At 45.6% G+C, this 21520-nt stretch overlaps 1 protein-coding gene across 37 annotated transcripts in view; it reads left to right on the plus strand.

The window, feature by feature from the left end:
* The window catches only part of KIAA1217 (KIAA1217 ortholog), a 769974-nt gene that overhangs the window by 435220 nt on the left and 313234 nt on the right, over window positions 1–21520 (plus strand). For 26 of the 37 annotated variants that reach the window (XM_067030413.1, XM_067030414.1, XM_067030417.1 and 23 more), the window contains one exon: window positions 12704–12987. In XM_067030413.1, coding sequence (XP_066886514.1) covers window positions 12874–12987 — 114 coding nt within the window. In that variant the 5' untranslated portion in view covers window positions 12704–12873. Of the gene's footprint in view, window positions 1–2621; window positions 2953–12703; window positions 12988–21520 lie in introns of those variants that run through there. The other 11 variants (XM_059058105.2, XM_059058106.2, XM_059058107.2 and 8 more) reach the window with 2 other exon arrangements.

Below are 21520 nucleotides of genomic sequence, written 5' to 3' on the forward strand. Positions count from 1 at the left end.
AATTTCAAAGTCTGGCAGTAGGCAGATTGGTTTGTCCTAGCAATTTTTTAATCCAGAAATTAAATTAAACTGAAAAGCCTAGTATACATCCAGTTCAAATAGTGTTTCTTCCAGAAAGAACATCTCCACAGTAACGGCAATGACAGTAATAGTGTGTTTCATGAAGATACGAATTACTAAGCTAATGTAGATTGTAGAATACAGTTACTGTTTCCCAGAGACCCCTCTCAGAGAAACTGACAGTCAGCGAAAAGTTCTTAGTAAGGGCTGTGTGTTTTGGGGAGAGTGTATAGAAGAGGGGGCCATGGCATTAACACAGAGCCTCTCAAAGTTTTTCCAGTTCCTGTTCTCAAGGAGGAGGAACAAAGGCCCAGTGATGAGTAGAGAAGAAGCTTTTCCCCATAGAATGGTCAGAAAGTTTGACTTCAGGAGAACATGCTTTACTGTAAATATGTCTAAATCTCATGGTCCTTAATGATTTATGTTAATGATCTTCACTGCGAATGCCTTTTTCTTTTGTGCATTCCCCAGAGAATTCTGCTTCGAGGAATGTCTACAGAGGCAGCAGTCTGCTTTGCTTTGGGGGAGGGGAGGGGTCGATCAGCTAAGACACGTGGTCTCCCAAGGGGGTTCCTTGGGCTGCCAGGAAACTAAGCAGAGTTCAAGATGGTTGGGAGAGCTGCCCCCATCTTGCTTATCCGGGAATCAGCAAAAGAAGCTCATCTGCTCTCACACTTTCCAAACAGCCTCCGGCAGGCATAATCTGCATATCAAAATGGATCTTTTCTTCCTGGATTGAACTAGTCTGGAAGGGCCCCAGATAGGGCAGGGTGCTGTTGGTGGTTGAGGACTGCCATTGTAGGTCCCTTGCTATCTCCTTCATCCTGGGACCCTGCACTCTCCTTTGCCTCTGTACTGTGTCAAGTGACAGGTAGAAACTGCCAGAAGCAGGCTCTTCACACACCAAATCAAGTCGGGTTGGTGTCAGAGCCCAAAGCCCAGGGACGTCTGGTTTAGGCTGATGATCTGGTGCTGCAGTGTTGCTCTCTTTGCGTCTACCCTGCCCCCATCCCTTCTGGCATGAATCATCAGAAGACAAATACACAACATCTATACAAGGATCCGGATAATCTGGACCTGGGGGCCTGAACACAGATCCCTCCTTCATAAGCACTTTGTATCCAAGGAAATAGCCAGGTTAAAAGGCGATGGCTCTGGCTTTTGCCGCAGGCTACCAGTACAGAAACTGTGTAAGATCAGATCCTCCTTAAAGCAAGATTACCAGATCCTTCTGTTGCAAAGTCACGGAGTCCTTGAGTTACCTGCCCCTTCAAACCCAACTGCCTGCCTTCGTGCTACCAGGCTTGGCTTTAACTTTCTGGATGATCCACCACTTCTCGGGTTTCTGGAAAAATTCTTTTAGGAGTTGAGGGGGTCTCTTCTTCCCTTCCTGATGTGAGTTGAGCTCACTTCCTGGCAGGATGACTTTTCTTTGTCCTTTACAGCCTTCCGAATCTTTTTTCTCCTAAATGGCCAAAATATGTCCACCACGCTGCCAAAGCACACAGGTGACTCAAGGTCAGAATCTGGAGGATAGGCCAGCCATTGTTCTGCACGCATTCTTCATCTAAATTAATCTAAAACCTTGCCCGAATGACCTGTAAACTGGATCAAGTTATGGTCAGCGGCCTAACCACTGTGTTCCCCACCCCCAAAATGATGGGGCTCCTACAGATGAAAATATCACGCTCTCCCTACCAGCGAGCGTGTTACTTGTCCACATCTGAAACAGCAGCACCCACATTGCTCAGATTATTTTCCCGTTTTTTTTTTTTTTTTTTCTTTTTTGTGGCTACTGTGCCTCCTCTCTTCACTTTCTGGGAAATTTGCCAGTGTTTCAAGGACTGGGTAAAGAACAAAATAAATATTTGTAGGTAGTTTAAAGGGAGAATGAGTAAGTTGGATGTAACTCTGTCCCTTCCAAAGAAAAGCATTGAATCCATTCAAATATTTTAAAGTAATTAACTGGAGAGATTCAAAAGGTTGATTTTACTAGTTTACTTTTCAGATTTGTGATCAACGTGTGTGTGTGTGTGTGTGTGTGTGTGTGTGTGTGTGTGTGTTAGGGAGAGGAAGAAGAGTCGAGAAAGTGTAGGGAAAGGAGTACAAACTTTTAAAAGTCCAGCTGGAGAGATTGAAATTGATTGAGTGAAAAGTCAGCTGCCTCTTTGTGTCTGTTAATCAAGCTCTAAAGAGTTGGTGCCTGAAAGTGTTTACTCGAGAACCTTCAGCATATACCCTGTGTTTCTCACTGTCCTTTTAAAATGGGATTTCACTGAAATTTGGGACGTTCCGCAGCCGGCTGTTTATTTCTCTGGATATCAGCCTATTGGGAAGGCTGATTCTGCGTCTGAGATTAAAGAGACGGGAGAACCGGCTTCCAGCAAAGGCTCCTGCCGGCGATCCTGGGAAATGTTTTCCTTCCTAGGCTGCGGAGTCGCCGCAGTTGGTGGCAGGGGCCACAGGCCGTGCGGGCCCCGGGCAGGAGAGCGCATCACCTGTTGGGGCCTACGGGAGCGCGCGGCGCGGGGCTGGCCGGGGCCCGGCCCGCGTTCCTCGGGGGCCCGGCCCGCGGGCGGACAGACGGACGGACGCGGGGACGCGCGCGCACGGGGGGACGCGGGAGGCCCGGCGCTGGAATGCAGTTTTCCCCGGCGAGAGAGAGACTTCGTACCGGAGTGGAGAGTAGTTTGGGGTGGGGTTTCGCACCGTCCCCTCCTCCCCACCCCCGGGCCCCCTTCCAGGCGCTTTCTGGGAGCTTTTTCAGAACTGCGCTCTGAAGTTTAAAGACCAGCGAAGGGCCTGGGCCGTAGGCAGGGACAATGGAAGAAAATGAAAGCCAGAAATGTGAGCCGTGCCTTCCTTACTCGGCAGACAGCAGACAGATGCAGGGTAAGTAACAGGCTCATTCAAAGATGGAGTTACGGTTCCGCGTGTCCCTCGCCGCTGGCTGCTGCTTTTTAGAACTGCAGACCGGGCGCCTGGCACAGAAAAGGCGTCTTTCTTGGGGTGGTGCGTTTCCCAAACTGAGTGGAGAGCTGTGAGCTGGACTTTATCTCTGGAAGGCTTTGCTTTAGCAGCAAAAGAAGTGGCGGAGTGATGTCACGTTTGTAGCCCCGTAAGCCGTCAGTACGTGCTAGATCTCTAGGCAATGACAAATATATCGCTAAAAGCAGCTTTTCATACTCACTGCTCCAGCCGTGGGAGAGACGAGCTCTTTCTGGAAAGCTCTCTCTGGGACAGCAACACTTCCATTCATTGGTTGGGGGATTCCATGAGGCAAAGGCACGTTGGATGCAAGATTTGTCGTATTTGAGAGTTAAATCGCAGAGTTTGGGCTGTTTTCTTTCCCAGGTCGGAACAGCAGGAGAGCACTTGTCCAAGTGGGGGAGAGATGGAAACACTCGGTGAATTTTCTGTATGCTTTAATTCAAAAGTTGGGAGCTGTTAGATAATTTTGGTAAATTTTCTCCGAGCAGTTTCCCTTTGTGTTTATAATAGACTTGTCTTTTCCGTAGGGAATTTCCAGAAGCTTATGTTGTTCCAAAGAAATTTTGCAGTGGGGTTGGGTTGCAGTGGAGAAAGGACTCCTTTGCTGTCCAATGTCTGACGTCTGTGATTCCAGAGCCTACCCTGCAGTATCATACAGGCAGCATATTCGGACACCAAACAATCGAGAAGCCCCCAGCCCCCAGCCTACCCCAGGTTCATGCGCGGGCCAGTTAGTAACGGTGTTTGCCGGGCTGCTGTGATGTGCGTGGGAGAAGCAACTGCACAGGGGAAAAGGTGTGTGTTTTTTAAAAAGGCAAAAGGGAAGTAACAAATGACTCATCCACACCGAAAAGGCAAAACTAAGCCAGACAGAAGAAAATGCAATTAGAAGAGATAGACACACACTCCCACCCCCCCACACCCCACCAGTGAAATGCAGGAAACCTTAAGACCAGTAAACCCTGCAGAATCCCAGTCTCATAGCCATCAACGAGCCGGCTGTGTTTGTGCTTCCAAAGCACCGCGCTCTCCTCAGTGGGGCTCCCTCGCCTCCCTTTCTCTCCCCATTTTGATAGACAGGATCCTACAGCAGGAATTCAACCTCTGGGCTTCTGTTGATATAAAAATACTCAGCATCTAGAGGGGCAACAAGAGTGGGACCGATTTAAGAAACGACTTTCAAACAACCGTAGCAATTCGAAGATACTTGAGAGGCTGGAGACAGACTGTGATCACTTTCTTTATTCATTCATTCAATGAGAATTGAGCGTCTGTTGCTTGGGAGTAACTGTTTTAGCTGCTGGGGATCCAGCAATGACCAAAATAGACTAAAAACACTTGCCTTCATTGAATTTTTATTCTGAGGGCCAAGTTTGGGGGGAAGGGGAGTGGTGGAGCTAGACAATGAACAAATAAGGAAAAGAGATGGCATATTAGGCGGCAGGGTTACCAGATTTGGCAAAGAAAAATACAGACTGCTCAGTTAAATTTGAATTTCAGATAAACGGCCAATAATTTTTGAGTATAAGTATATCCCATGCAATATTAGGGACATACTTAGCCTAAAAATTATTCGTTATTTATCTGAAATTCAAATTTAACTGAGCATCTTTTATTTTAGCCAGCAACTCTGTTAGGTGGAAATAAGGCCGTGGGGAAAAATAAGGCAGGGAAAGGGAGGATTGAGTGTGGGGAGGGGGCAGGGGGTGAACCCACAGTAAGGTCATTAGGGAGAGCGTCACGGCTGTGATACTTGAACACACATCCGAAAGAAGTGAGGGTAGGGACAGGAAGAGCATTTTCAGAGAACAGAGTGGGGAAAGGACGGGAAGAAAAGAGGGTAAGAGATAATTCTAGGCCATATCAGGTAGGGCCTGTGAGAGTGTAGTAAGGAGTTGAGCTTCTGTTTCAAGGGAGGTGGGAGCTGCTGGCAGGTCTGAGCGGTCTCATAAAGTGTAGATGCTGGGTGCTGTACCGAGAATCACCCCAGTGGGAGTGGGGGAGGGCAGGGAGCCCAGCTGGGAGGCTTCCACAGTAAACCAGGGCCTAGCCTGGACCAGCGGGTAGGGTAGTAGGGTATTGAGGATGAAACCACACTTGCCAAGGGATTGGATACGGGGTATAGGAGAGACAGAGGAGTCAGAGATGTGTTCAAAAATTTTGGTCTGCGCCTTTGGGGAGTTGCCATTTCCCTAAATGGGAAAGTGTTTGAGAGGAGTAGCTGAGAGGGTGTTGAATGGCTTGGAAGTGGGTGGAGAGCAGAAAATCTTTGGGATATGGTAGGATCAAGAGGCTTATCAGGCATCCAGGTGGAGACGTTGATTGCGATTTGGATATTCATGGCTGGAATTGAGGGGAGGGGACCGGGGATTGTGAAAGGTGGACTAGGATTGGGTCCACGTGTAGAAGGAAAGGTCCCAGTGATGCGTCCCAGGGCACACCAGCATTTAGAGGTCAGGGAGGCTGGAAGGGGTGGCTGGAGAGATTGTGAAAGGGAGCTAAGAATCCCGGTTAGATTTCTAAGATCCGGTTGAGACCTGGGTGAAAATGGTGCTGTGAAGGAGTGTGGCCTCATCTCCAGTTCTTTGATGCGCGAGAGGCCCACGCAAGGGAGGCCAGGCCTCTGATGCCCGCATCACCCGAGATACCACACGCCCGTTCCTATCCTTGCACACTTGCTCATATTTGGCATCGAAATGCCGGTGGCAGTGTGGTGTTCGGGGGCAGAGAGCATACCTTCTTTGTCTTCATATCCCCAGCACCTAACTGAACACCAGGCATGAGACGGCGATCCAGAAATACGCGCTGAACAGAACGCTAATTATACCACCCCAGGGTTTTGAGTTTGCCCATCTACAATAGATAAGGATCCCTTGGGTGATCATGTAACTTGTTCAAACTGAGACAGTTTTGTGAGTGAAAGGGGGGAATGCTATAAATAATTTCGCTGGGACGACAGTTGTAACCCAGAACTGTCTGGCAAACTGGGCGCATATGGTCACCTCGAGAATAGCTCTTATAAATGAGGCTCCCAGGGCTAAATCGTCAGCTAGTGAGTAATAACAGTGTGAAAGGGTACTTCCAAGTGCAGCGAGGTGCTTAGTAATTAGCAGTTGATTTTTTTTTTTTTTTTTTTTGCGGTACGCAGACCTCTCACTGCTGTGGCCTCTCCCGTTGCGGAGCACAGGCTCCGGACGCCCAGGCTCAGCGGCCATGGCTCAGGGGCCCAGCTGCTCTGCGGCACGTGGGATCTTCCCGGACCGGGGCACGAACCCGCGTCCCCTGCATCGGCAGGTGGATTCTCAACCACTGCGCCACCAGGGAAGCCCTAGAGGTTGAATTTGAATCTAACCGTATCGCACTTCTTTTGAAGGCCCTGGACTCCTCAGAGGGGTCCTGGGGGTTCTTGGGGATGCCTGTCCACCCACAGCACCCCTGAGGCGACTGCTTTTGCTCTGGCCCCAAAGGTCTTGAAACCTCTGTGCGAGTGAAGTGCGGTCACCCACCTGCTTACCTCTACCACCCCTGATTCTCCCGTGTCTTAAGATACTAATATTTACTACGGTGGTAATCATTTCACAATATGTAAGTGTATCAATTCAATACATTGTACACCTCAAACTCAGACAAGGTTATATGTCAATTACATCTCAGTGAAGCCAGAGGAAAGAAATCGTATTGGCAGCTCGACAGCGTGCAAGCTCGGGGAGTCCCAGACATTTTGGTCTCTGCTCTGGTCTCCTCACAAATTGCTCCTCAGTTTCTGTCTCTTATCCTGCTTTACCCTTCAGAGCACTTATCACTATGTGACATTTATATACACGTTATCTGTTCCTTGTCTGTCTCCCTAATTATAATGTGGATCTTCTTTGAGGGAAGGGAATTAAGTCTATCTAGATCGCCGTTTCACTACACTTCCTAATTGCTTTCAGTGTTTGGGGCGGTCACTCAATGAATGTTTGCAAAAAATGAATCAATCAATTAATCAGCAAACCAACCTTTGAGACAAGAATGCTTTCCTGGGTAGGGGAGGGGCCCTTGCTATTTTGTCTAAAATCTCTACCAGAAACCTTCTCTTTTTTTTAATTTTGTAAAGTTTTTAGAGGAATGTACATAATGACCTGCTTTTAGCTGTAATTTCTGTGCCAGTTTGTCTCTGGTGGTGATCTTTATGATATTAACAAGAGAGCTGGCAAACTGAGGAGCCCTGTGGGCCCCCAACAGAATATGTGATACATAGGAGTCAGATAACCCGATTGCCTTAATGTCTGTGGTTTAGCATAATCAAGGTTAATTTGTTTGAACGCAGTGGAATGTGGACATTCTTGGCTGAGTGGATCTGCTGGGTGGTTTACCTCCAGACCACCCTGGGGCCTAGGTTCCTTCTGTCTAGTTCTGACGCCATTCCCCAGGCTCTGGGAGGCTTCTGCTGGAGTGTTTGCATTTAAAGGGCCAAAGGGGAAAGAGAGAGGACACGGAAGATTATTCAGGAGGTCAGGGACCAGGACTACAGGTGGCCCACATCACTTCTGCCCACATTGCATTGACCGGGATTAGAACAAGGCCCCAGCTAGATGAAGGGGACTGGAAAATGCACTTTTCTTCTGTGTGCACAGGAGGGTGTTATGGTTTGAATACACGGACAGACAAAATATGGCTGCTGCCATGGTAGATGCAGACAGATTGCACAGCGAGTCAAAGCTGCAACTCCCCGCGATGTTCCGATGCAAGAGAGCATCCCGGCATAATTGAAAAAGCGACACCTTAGAGACAGCTGACCAGCAGCCACTATGAAGCAGTGGAGGACTCCTTCCCTAGGAGGCCAGGGCCTGCCTAATCTGACCCAGGAATACAATGTCAGGAAAGCCATCAGCCCTCTTCCTGGCTCTCAGGTAGCAGGCAGGCGTGGGATGCCTAAATAATGCCAGGTCCATATCCCGGACTGCAGGTCAGCCGACCCAGCCCAGGCAACCCGAGCGGGGGGCCAAGAAGCCAGTCTCGGCAGCTCCCGCGGTCTCCCGCCTGCAGGATGATTTGCTGTGTGGGTGACTACCTTTGGATGACCCATCTTCCATAATCCTCTGCCTCCCCGGCATACCTGGTGCATACCTGCCCCTCCCCATGTCCCCACTTTCCACTTTTCCTTTGCAGAAGTCTCCATCCCAGCCAGGAGGCCCTTTGAAACTCAGAAGAGTCTCTCTCTGGCACTTGTGCCCTCTTAATCCCCACCCACTCCTGCTTGGGAAAGGTTGGAGGGGCCATTCTCCACTGGAAGCTCCCGTCTTGCTCTTGGCCCTGCTGGAAACGAGCTGCGGGAGGGCTGGCTCTGGGCTGGGGAGGGGCAGGGAGGGAAAACTGGAAGCCTTGTCTCCAGGCTCCAGCTTCATTATTTGTTTGACACCGATTCCCAGAATAGCAAACAGCTCGACACACCCAGACTTAAATGTTAGCGCCGGAGTGCACCCCGGGCAAGGGTTGGCACTGTGTTTCTGCCTCCACGCCTTGGACAGCATGTCCACGTGGATGCTGAGGAGTCGGTGGGGCTTGAGATCTCCGACTCCGAGCGCTGTGGAATTGTGACTACACATCCTCTGCTGCTTCCCTTCGTTTGTTTCCTCCTCGGCTGAAAGATCCCATTCTCCCCAGATGACTGCAATGGGAGAGCAGTCTCCTCTCCCTCGGGCGTGGGAGTCGGTAGCTTCCAAGAACTGAGTCTCACGGTGGGAAAGGCTCCAGTGACCGGGAGGCTTCGTGTGGGAACAGCGTTGGGTTGTTATGGGTGCCGTGAAAGTGGAGCAGGGGCCTGGTGGGGACCCGTGGGCAGGTGGGGCCCGGAGCTGAGACAGGGGCAGGCAGGTGAGGCCGGGGAGGGAGTGGGCGCCCAGGGCGGCTAGATGTCTGCCAGGGACAGTGCACTGGTGCCTTTCGCTGCGGGCCTCCACCTCGCCTTAAACCTCCGTAAGCACCTGCAGACATTTTAGAAGAATCCACAAGACAGAAAAAATGGGAAAGTAACCTAAGATTGACGTGACCTTCGTAGTGGGCAGTGTCAGGAAGGGTGGGGCTTGGAGGCTCGCGGAGTTGGGGGCTGCTCAAAAGTGGATGTTGACAGATAGACTCTGAACTCCGGTTCTGCACCCCGCCCCCCACCGCCCCCGCTCCGTTCCCAATTTATCTCAAAGAACGTTGAAGACTCTTTTCAGCCTCCGAGGGATTGCTGTTCTGGCTCTTTTGACCCCTTCGAGGATCCTGAGATGAAACAGGATAGTTCTTGTGAGTCTGTGTGGCAAACCAAGGCCGAATGGAACTTTCTGCCCTTGTTGGTAGTTGAAGAACAGGAGTGTTTATCCTTATGGGGGGATGTGGATATTTGTGTGTTTTGTCCAGGTGAAGAAATCACCTTCCCAGCGATTCCATCCTGCTAATTAATCTAGCTGTCCTGGATGACTTTTAAAATATATTATTTTCATGATGTCAAAAGTAATCAAGGGCATTTCCTGGCGGCCCAGTGGTTAGGACTCCGTGCTTCCAATGCAGGGGGCACAGGTTCAATCCCTGGTTGGGGAACTAAGATCCCACAAGCCGTGCGGTACGGTCAAAAAAAAAAAAAAAAAAAAAAGTAATCGTAAAAATCCATTTGGAAGTCAGCTGTGTTATATCATGTATATAACAATCTTGGCTAATACGAAACTCACATGACACACTCACTCAAAAAGATAAGGCTGAACCTCTTCAGATTGCCCACATATTTACCAACCTGAGATGCGGCATTTTCTGCACCTGGCTTTATCCCATAGATCCTGTTACCTCTGTGTGATTAGAGAAGAAACCACAAATTAGGTAGCCATCACGTGAGCCCATATAATGAGAAGGTAAACTAAGTGAATGGAATTATAGTTAATCTCCCAGTATCCTTTTTTTTTTTTTTTTTTTTCCAACCCAAAGGTCTTTATTGGATGCTTACTAATGATTAGCATGGGCTGGGTGCTAAGGGAAATTCCAAAGAAACACATGCATGAAAGCTCATAATAAACAGTCGAGTTCTCTTCTCACAATTTTCTTATTGATCCTGCAGTATCAATAGCACAGGTTATATTATGGAACTCTCCATTTTGTAGGTAGGAAATCAAGACAGACAGACACCAGACGTCTTGGCTAAAACCACATGTAGAGAAGGCAGTGGAGCAGGGCCTCGTACTCAGGGCTTCTGTGTAATTCCTACCGCCATCCCCTTCCCTATTGAAAAAATACTTCACTCAATAATTGCATAACTTGAGGTGCTCCCATGTTCAAGGTGATTTTCAGTGGAAGACTCTTCTTCTCATCATTTGAGGAAAAAGGGAACAGTTTCCACCCATTCTTCCAGATTTCAATTCCATTATTTCAGGAGTGATTTGAGCCTCCCTGGTTTCATACTGAGTCCCAGAGCCTTTTTATTTATTTGTTTTTTTCAATATGTTTTAATCCAATAGGTCTATCTTCTCCCCCTTCTAAACGTACTGCTGAAACTAATGAAAAGTAGAATGAACTAATTGGGCTATTTTTTTCCTACCCTTTCCTCATCAGTATCTGATGGAGATGCTGTAATTAGCCACGTAATGAGAAGTGAAGGGTAAACGAGAAGAATTATTCCCAGAACACACATCTAGGGGTGAAAAACTGGAGCAGGGCAAAGAGCCAAAGATTACAGTGTTTTCTGTGCCTAACCAAGGGTGTTGTACCTACAGTTCTAGACACAAACATTTCTAGGTGAAGGAGAGGGAAACTGTATTGGTGTCATTGCCTCTGGAGGAGCTAGTTTATGTGTAAACTCTGGACACGTGTTGGTTTACATCACTGGCGTCAAGATTTAGTTGTCTGAGACTCTGTCCTAGAACTCTTAAATATTGGGTGTATTTTCTGTACTTAATTTTTTTTTCTTTTTTTTTTTTTTCTTTTTTTTGGCGGTACGCGGGCCTCTCACTAATGTGGCCTCTCGCGTTGCGGAGCACAGGCTCAGCGGCCATGGCTCACGGGCCCAGCCGCTCCGCAGCATGTGGGATCCTCCCGGACCGGGGCACGAACCCGCGTCCCCCGCATCGGCAGGCGGACTCTCAACCACTGCGCCATCAGGGAAGCCCTCTGTACTTAATTTTTAAAGATAAATAATTAGCAAATACACTCTTAAATTTGGAAACTTATTTTTCTAAAATAATTTAGAGTATATTTATAATAAAAAATTTTTAAAAATGGGACTTCCCTGGCAGTCCAGTGGTTAAGACTCCGCGCTTCAAAGGCAGGGGGGCGCGGTTTCAGTCCCTGGTCAGGGACCTAGGATCCCACATGCTGCGTGGCGCGGCACAGCCAAAAAATAATTTAAAAATTAACAAGTAGAGAGTATTTAAAAGATATAAATTTGCATATCTATTACCAGTTCAACCATGCTTATTTTATTAATGAAGACAGTGAGGCTGAAAGAGGTCCCATCGTTGTTCGTCCTCAGTCTAGGATTAAAGGCAGGACTCCTGAGACCCAGCCCTGTGCTTTTTCCAGGGAATTCAGTGGACAAGGATACCTACTCTGCCTGCGTCTGTGTTACTGTATATGAACTGCTTTCCATGAAGAGAACTTGCAAGCTTCTGAAGTACTTCAGAATGCCTGTTACTTTCTCTTCCTATTCTGTTTTCTGTTCTGTTTTGTTTTGGTTTTTTTCTTAAGAACTAACTCCTGGGACTTCCCTGGTGGCGCAGTGGTTAAGAATCCGCCTGCCATTGTAGGGAACACGGGTACGAGCCCTGGTCCAGGAAGATCCTACATGCCGCGGAGCAACTAAGCCTGTGTCCCGCAACTACTGAGCCTGCGCTCTAGAGCCTGTGAGCCACAGCTAATGAGCCCGCGTGCCTAGAGCCCGTGCTCCGCAACAAGAGAAGCCACCGCAATGAGAAGCCCGTGCACCGCAGCGAAGAGTAGCCCCCACTTGCCGCAACTACACAAAGCCCGCACGCAGCAACGAAGACCCAACACAGCCAAATATAAATAAATAAAAAATAAATTCATTAAAAAAAAAAAAGGAAGTAGCTCCTCTTTTACCTGTAATAATATTAATATTCTTCTGCTTGCTTGGTTTGTGATAACAGGGAGAAATTGAATTTCAAATGGTTCACATGTCCATGATTATAACAGCTATTTTTGGTCTTGGAGATAGAACAAATGTTTCAGAAACCACCTTCAGATTATAAAAATATAAAAAATCCTGTTACCAGGATGAAACTGTGTTTAAAAATGAAGAAATAATCAGAATCACGGAAGTTAACTTTTCTGTCATTACAGATGAAGGTGAAGGGTAACCCAAATTGCCTGCAAACTAGTCTGACCAGGGGTTCTCGTTTTGAATAACTTCAGGGTTAAGAGTCAGAAATTGTAGCGTTTTTGCTGCAAAATCTTGATTTCTAAAGTGCAGTTTTGCATATTTCTTTCGATTGTCGATTTGCTCCCCTTCTTGGCACGCACACGCACGCGCGCACACGCACGCACGCGCACACGCACGCACGCGCACAAATGTGCTAAGTTGCATTCATGTTTTAACATCTGCCACAAATGCTCTTGATGCTCTGTAAATGAGATTTCTAGTGTGAAATCATTAATTGTGAGCTGTATCTTTTTTGTTTTTCAGAACAAGGAAAGAGCAATCTGCAGGTAGCATCCTTAGAAGATGCAGAATGTCGCAGAGCCAAGGAACGCCTTTCTAATGGAAACAGTCGTGTTTCAGCTTCCAAATCTTCCCGAAACATCCCAAGGAGACACACTCTAGGTGGACCTCGAAGTTCCAAAGAAATACTGGGAATGCAAACATCAGAGATGGATCGTAAGAGAGAAGCTTTCCTAGAACATCTAAAGCAGAAATACCCCCATCATGCCACAGCCATCATGGGCCACCAAGAGAGGCTGAGAGACCAGGTACAAATATGCTGCCATTTCACTCTGCAGAGCTCATTCTTTTTTTTTTTTTTTTCTTTTTCTTCCACTTTTATTGAGATGTAATTGGCCTATGGCACTGTACATTTAAAGTATACAGCAAAATGATTTGACTTACATTCATCACAAAATGATTATCACAGAAAATTTAGTGAACATCTATCATCTCATTTAGATACAAAATGAAAGAAATAGAAAAAAATTTTTTTCCTTGTGATGAGAACTCCTAAGGTTTACTCTCTAAACAGCTTTCATGTATAACCTACAACAGTGTTATTACATTTATCATGTTTACTTTACGTCCCGAGTACTTCTTTACTTTATGACTGGAAGTGTGTGCCTTTTGACCACCTTCATCCAATTCCCTCTCCCCGTGCAAAGCTCATTCTTTAATGAACACGAGGGAAAGTAAAGACCTTCAGTTTAAGGGGGAAACAAATAGTTGAGTGGATGGTGCCCACTGTCGCGTTGTCTCAGATGTCTCTGGGGGGTTATGGGAAGGCGGCAGATTGGTTTGACCTGACGGCTCAGCCCTCTTTACCAGCAACAGTAAGAGAACCGGAGGTGAGAGAAGAGAGACCCGGAGAATATGCAGTGCCCCTAAAAGAGCGTCCCAGTTTCAACCACAAATACATGTAAAGTGCAGGCAATGCACGGGTATCACTTGACTGAGTAAAGCACGGGACCCACTAACGTGTACCCCGATAGCACTGAGAGCTGGGCACGGTGAATGAATGAATGCATGCATACATGCGTACATAGATTTTTCAGGCTAAACCGGAGCTTGCCAAGGGGTAGACTTGTGATAAACCCCTTTTCCTTAAAAAGCTGACATTAGGGTTTTGTTTTCTGCTCTTTTTTCCTTTCTAATCGGAGATGTTTTCCTTTTGCACGCTTGGCTTTCTGCTGTCATCAGCTACCTGTTTTCTCAGGTTATCTTGACAGCCATACAGATATCACCCGACTGTGGCTCGGGATGTTTTTGTTTCTTGGCTGTGTATAGTTTTGGTGTATTCTTTTTAGCAGACAGCGTGGGTTTGGGGTTACAGGAGATGGGGGGGCCACCCTCCTCTGTACCCCTCACAGATAGGCGTCTCCATCTGTGGATGGAGACCACGGTAACGGAAGCAGAGCACACTTAGCCGTAGGACTGGTCGGGGACAAGGGCAGGCTGTTATTGATTTAGACACTAATCGAAATTAGTAGAGAGACAGGTAGAGAGACAAGCTCTGTGTTTTAAGTCTGCTCTCTTGCTGGTTAGTTGTAGAGAGACAGGTAGAGAGACAAGCTCTGTGTTTTAAGTCTGCTCTCTTGCTGGTTAGTTACAAAAGCGATGTCTAACTCGGCTTTTGATCGTCCGTGGAAATGGAGATTGGTACCAGCCTGAGTAATTTAAATCTATACTTTATCCTCAGTCTCCTGTGCCCCTTTAAATGGAAGCTTCTCTTCTATGAAATCTTTATCAGAGTGCCTAAAAATGTGAAATATGCCTCATAAACTGTATGCTGAAAAGTTCACATTCCCAAGAGGCAGTAGGCCCAGAAGAAGAGAAACAAAAGAAGAATCTGGGTTGATGTAGAGACGAGCAGATTAATTCTTCAGTAAATGAGAAAAGGATGGCCATCTTCATTTCAAGCGTATATAGAAAAGACCCCTATTTGCTTTTATTTCTATTTATTTATTTTTAAAACTTATCTCCCCATCCCAGTTTTATTGAGATATAGTTGACCTATAACAAAAATAGCCCTATTTGCTATTGATAGCTGCACACTGTCCATTTAATTAATGGATTTGTGCCTCTCTCCGTGTCATTATATGTGAGGCATCATACTTTATCCAGTGCTCTTCGGATTGAGGAAACTCAGGACAGTTACGATGATACAATTTGCTATAGAAAAGTTGGAATTTGAATCCAGTTAAGTGTAAATCCTTGTTTATTCCACTGTTCTATTAGTTGAAAATCATTGTGTATACAGCAGATAGTATGGTCTGTGTATGAGGTGTAAGGGACATGGTGTGTGTGTGTGTGTGTGTGTGTGTGTGTGTGTGTGTGTGTGTGTCCCCGTGTGTGTGTGTGAGAGAGAGAGACAAAGAGAGAGAGACAAAGAGAGAAAGAGACTCTAAGGACGGCGGTCTGGGTGAAGGAGGCTAGAGAGTTGGTTTGTGTTGAGTGAGGAAGGCAAATGTATATTTTTGAAGTTAAAATGTATTATTTTGCAGAGAAATATAGAAATTAGTCTGTCAAAAATGGTAAATTTTCCATTTAAAAATTTTTTCAGTTGCTGTAACTATTATTTGTGATGTCATAATTGTTGTTACTACCATGATGATGATGGCTTTGGCTAAAGTTATTATATGGGGAGCCTAAAAATAACCAGAAGCTTGTAAAGGGCGATGGTGTCAAAAGGCAGAGAGTAATGAATGTGGCTGAGTGGCCTCAAGCGCCAGTCTCCTGTCAGTTGCATCTCCGCCATAATATAGTCTGGCCACGGCTGGTCAGCTGCCCCTTCGTTGGGTGATTTGAGGTGAATTCTTGTGTATTCCAAGCTGACTATCCAAAAGGGGAAAGGTTGTGATGTGTGGACCTGTGTGTACATGTTTCCTTCTGCTGCTGTGTTGCAACTGTAAACATTAGAGATAAGCTTAGGTGACGACTTAGGAAATTCCTATAGACAGCCCTTCACCTTCTGTCTTTTTCATTCTTTTTCTCCTACCGCCCATTTCTTCTTTCCTGTCCTCTTCTCCACAACACCCTTTGTTCCTCCCTGACCTTCTGGCAGTGGATTATTCCAGGCTTCCTTTACAGGAAGATCACGTGACCGGCCGTAAGGAGGAACGCACATATGCCAAGTCTGGTGCACTTTCCAGATATGGAGTTTCTAAACACCACATGCTCTCCTGGTGGCTGCTTTCTTGGTTGCTTCCCGGAAAAGAGGTATTAGTGAGAAGAGTGCCAGTGAGAGAAATCAAGGATAACGTGATGACATGAAATATCTTGGTGCTAAGGGAATCCAGGTTCTAATTCCTTGGTTTCAAACATCAGGAGAATCAGAGCACGCCTTATGTTTTGAAATATGAATTCAAACACTTGGAAGATTCCTGGTTGAAGACTTATACTGGAGACTTTGAAAATAAGTCAGTCAAGAATTTTCTTCAGTCTAAATTATTGAAAAGCACACAGGTTTCCTTTACTCTCTTGTACCGTCTTTAAGAAATGTACATGACGGTATTGCAGGACAGAGCTTATCTGCGTAGTAGACATTGACTCCCCGGCATACTCCTGTGAGGCAGTCAGGCTGTGAAGCTGCATCATCTGGCAGCGAAAGGCTTGGCTCTGGGGTCAGGAGGGACTGGGTTGGAATCCAGTCTCCACCATATGCTCATTGTATGATTTGGAGCCAATGACTTAATCTTTCTGTTACCTCATTTGTCAAGGGAAGATAATACCTATATCACAGAGTATTGAGAAAGAAAATGATGGATTCTCTTCCTGTTTCAGTGGCAGCTCTTCGCATTACAGTATTCTGATTTGTGATGTCCAAAAGAAGAGTCTCGGAGGCTCTTATTTTCAAATTAGTGTTTAAAGTCATTTCACATTTTTATCAACACATACTTGAATACCTGAAAGAGTTAATTTTTCCCGTTGTCAGAGCACAATTTTGTTATATTTCTGAAATCCGCTTGTATTTTTCCTTCATTAAAAGCTTCAAATTTGGATTTCTTTCACTTTTTCATCCCATATATATTTATTTGGCACCTACCATGGAAAAGGCATTGTGAGGAGTACAGACAAAGAGGCGTGGCCCCTGCCTTCGAGTCAGTAAAAGAAATAAGGCATTCACATACAGAGACTAATCTTTCCAGATCCAGCCTAAATGTCACACGTGCTGAGCTGGTCATAGCATCTTGCAGTACCTGTACTGTAGCATCTAATCATGCCTTTATTGTGCTTTTACTTAGGTTTCTTCTCCCATCTAAAATATGCTTTTGGAACACGAACTTTGTCTGAATCACCTTTGTAAAGTCAGCATTTAAGGGAGCACACAACTGAAATTAGGCATGATTAATTTTTGTTGAATGAATATTTCTAATACAGTTAGAATGTGATAGGTACCATTTGCTTGGTACAGATAGAGAGCGGTGGGAAATCCAGGGGTAAAGAGATTGATGACGGTTTGTTCAGTCAGAAGGGACTGAGGCCAAGAAGCTAAGGAAGGCCAAACAATTTCCCTCAAGTCAAGAAGCCAGCAGGTCAGCCAGGGTCTGAATTTCCCAAGTCTGTGGTCTCTCCATTTGTTATTGACCTTGGTGTTTGATTCTCTGCCTTTCATTTTTCTAAAGTTTTGATAACAAATTATGTAGCTCACAGTGGGTCAGGCAGTAGAGACATTCATTCCATTGCCATTGCTTTTTTTTTTTTTTTTTTTTTTGTGGTACGCGGGCCTCTCACTGTTGTGGCCGCTCCCATTGCGGAGCACAGGCTCCGGACGCGCAGGCTCAGCGGCCATGGCTCACGGGCCCAGCCGCTCCGCGGCATGTGGGATCTTCCCGGACCGGGGCACGAACCCGCGTCCCCTGCATCGGCAGGCGGACTCTCAACCACTGCGCCACCAGGGAAGCCCTAGAATTTCTGTTTAACTAACTAGGCATATAGTATTCTACAGAGTATTAGTTTACGTGTATTCTTATATCTAATGTGGTCAAATCTTTGGAGGAAAGAGGAGCACAGTCGGCCCTCCGTATCTGCAGGTTTCACATCCTTGGATTCAACCAACCGCAGCTAGAAAATATTGGGAAAGAAAAATTCCAGAAAGTTCCAAAAAGCAAAACTTGAATTTGCTGAGCTCTGGCAACTACTTCTATAGCCTTTGCATTATATTTACAACTATTTATATAACATTCTATTGTATTAGGTATTATGTGCCCTAGATGATTTATAGTATATGGGAGGATGTACATAGGTTATATGCTAATACTATGCCATTTTATGTAAGGGACATGAGCATCTTTGGATTTTGGTATCCGAGGGGCGTCCTGGATCCAATCCCCCATGGCTCCCAGGGACCACTGTACATTTTAACTTAAAAGTCTAATGTGTTCTTCCATTTAGTACAAAGAGTGAGAGAGCTATAAAGGTTATTTTCCTTTAACGTGAACATTGTGGAGGGTTACAATAAGGAGATAAGCACATGAACAAAGACAGTATCTGAAGTGGGTTCCATAAGTCCAGGAGGCATTTTATCCGACCTGTTGCTGTCTCTGAGTTCCCCTCAGGTCTCCCTAGTGTCTCTCTTGTGTGTCCATGTGGAAATGACACTAGAGCTGTTTTCTCAGTGCCTGGTGACTTGGGCACCACTTCCACTGTCTACTGTATGGAGTCCGGCATATCTGGAGCCTGCATGTAATTATGCTGCCAACTGTGGAAGTGAAGATAAGGAAGATATCTATCAGTCTGTTTACTCAGAACCATCTCAAGTTCTAGTTCATGCTCGTCTTTTAAACGGCCTCTAAAGAACTTTATCCATTAGTGAAGAGCTGTACTATGGAACTTGGAACTAGAGTTTCAAGTTCAAGCTCAACATTATTCCTTCCTCCACTATGGAAGACAGTATGGAGTTTCCTTAAAATACTGAAAATAGAGCTACCATATGATCCAGCAGTCCCACTCCTGGGCATACATAGGAAAAGACAAAAACTCTAATTTGAAAAGATAAATGCACCCCAATGTTCATAGCAGCACTATTTACAATAGTTAAGGCATGGAAACAACCAGAGTGCCTACCAACAGTCAGTTGGTTTAAGATGTGGTATATATATATGCAACGGAATATTACTCAGCCATGAAGAAGAATGAAATAATGCCATTTGCAGCAATATGGATGGACCTAGAGAGTATCATACTAAGTGAAATATGTCAGAGAGAGAAAGGCAAATATCATATGATATCACTTATATGTGGAATCTAAAAAGTAATACAAATGAATCTATATACAAAACAGAAACAGACTCACAGACATAGAAAACAAACTTTTGTTTACCCAAGGAGAAAGGGAGGAGAGGAGGGATAAGTTAGGAGCATGGGATTAACAGATACAAGCTACTGTACGTAAAATAGATAAGCAGCAAGGATTTACTGTATAGCACAGGGAACTATATTCAATATCTTATAATAACCTATAATGGAAAATAATCTGAAAAAACATATATATATATATATAACTGAATCACTTTGCTGTGCACCAGATACTAACACAATATTGTAAATCAACTCTACATCAATTAAAAAATAAACATCCATTCCTTTGACTGACATCTCCTTTTCAGATGGTATATAACTGATTTTGTCAAGAATCATGAAAATCACACAGTTAAAGACAGAAGACAAGAGAAGTCTTAACTGCATTTGAATCAGAAGAGCAGGTATTAAGAAGTGAGCACTGTTTCCAGGTGGTAGAGTGAAGGCATTCTTACTCCTGTTCTTTAGTAACTCACTGAGAACAATTAAGGGTATCAACAGTGGAAAGAAAGAGGGGAAAAAAAAACCCCCAAAACCTCCATCTTGCAAGAAACAAGGAAATTATAAGGACCTATGGAATGTTTCTGTGAGGTATACGCAGAATGTAGCAAGTGAAATAGTTTTTAAAAAGGAAAGTGTGGGCTTCCCTGGTGGCGCAGTGGTTGAGAGCCCGCCTGCCGATGCAGGGGACACGGGTTCGTGCCCCGGTCCGGGAGGATCCCACGTGCCGCGGAGCGGCTGGGCCCGTGAGCCATGGCCGCTGCGCCTGCGCGTCCGGAGCCTGTGCTCCGCAACGGGAGAGGGCACAACAGTGAGAGGTCCGCGTACCGCAAAAAAAAAAGGAAAGTGTGCTACCAACAATTTGTATGATCTTGACCTTACCTTCAGGAGAGGAAGCTTTCTGGATGAAAAGCCAAGTTCATAGATGAGAGGAGGCAGTGTTACCAGATCAAAATACTGCCAGTCTCAGGGAGCCTGTGATTTCAAGGGCTGTGCTGTGTGCCTCCCAGACGAAGAATGAGGGTAACATGATTTTAGGGCAAAGCAAATAATATATTATTGTGGGGAAGGCGTTTGATGTCACAAATCACAGACGAGGATGCAGGTTACCTCTGCTGACTTCTCCCCCTTGCATGGTAGCTTTCAGTAGCTGGCTGGCCCCATTCAAATGGGAGTTATAAAGAGAAAGGAGCCAAGAGGAGACGTATACCTTACAACTGACGTGTTAATCAGGATGGTCTTGATTATGCTGCATAACAAGTAAACCCTGTAGGTATTTTGTGGTATGACACAAAGATGTTTTATTTCTCCTGCACACAAAGTCAGTTATTTGCACACCTCTCCAGAGAAGCTGTCCTTGCAATGACTTTGTGATTCAGGCTATATCCATGGTGTCGTGATGCCATCTTAACACGTGGATTCCAAGTCACCATGACAGGGAAAGAGAGAGCCAGTGGTTTCGCACAGCCTCTTAAATACGTTGGCCCAGAAGTGGCATCTGTCACTTCCCTTCACCACAGCATCTTTGTTCTAGCACCTACAGGGATATTTGGTTTATGCAGATTTGGGCTGTGGAATTTAGTTTAAGAAAGAAATCCTCCCCCACCCCCATTTCCTTATATTAGCTTTCCCAAATGCAATGAATGGTTTTATCTACTTTGTTGTACATAACACTTTATGCCTATCTGTACACTAGCATCAATCACATTTATATGTAATATAAATATATTAACATATATTTACATCTGCATGTAATGGCACCTTTTTTCATTGAAGTATAGTTGACGTACTATATATATATATATATATATATATATATATATATATATATATATTTGTTTTTTGGGTTTTTTTTAATACAGTTATTTATTTTATTTATTTATTTTTGGCTGCATTGGGTCTTCGTTGCTGTGCACGGGCTTTCTCTAGTTGCGGCGAGCGGGGGCTAACTCTTCTTTGCAGTGCATGGGCTTCTCATCGTGGTGGCTTCTCTTGCTGCGGAGCACAGGCTCTAGGTGCGCGGGCTTCAGTAGTTGTGGCACGTGGGCTCTAGAGCGCAGGCTCAGTAGTTGTGGCACACGGGCCCTGTTGTTCCAGCGGCATGTGGGATCTTCCCACACCAGGGATTGAACCCGTGTCCCCTGCATTGGCAGGCGGATTCTTAACCACTGGGCCACCAGGGAAGTCCCCTATATGTATTTTTTGGCCACACTGCATGGCTTTCGGAATCTTAGTTCACTGACCAGGGATCCAACCCGTGCCCCCTGCAGTGGAAGCATGGAGTCCTAACCACTGGACTGCCAGGAAAGTCCCGACGTACAGTATTATATGTTACCGGTGTACAAGATCGTGAGTCACAATTTTTAAAGGTTATACTCCTTTATAGTTATTATAAAATATTGGCTATATTCCCTGTGTTGTACAGTATATCCTCATAGCTTTTTTTTATCCATAATGATGGTTTGTCTCTTAATCCCCATGTAATGACATCTTTAGACT

The sequence above is a fragment of the Kogia breviceps genome, chromosome 3 (genome assembly GCF_026419965.1).
Source record: "Kogia breviceps isolate mKogBre1 chromosome 3, mKogBre1 haplotype 1, whole genome shotgun sequence".
NCBI classification, from domain to species: Eukaryota; Metazoa; Chordata; class Mammalia; order Artiodactyla; family Physeteridae; genus Kogia; species Kogia breviceps.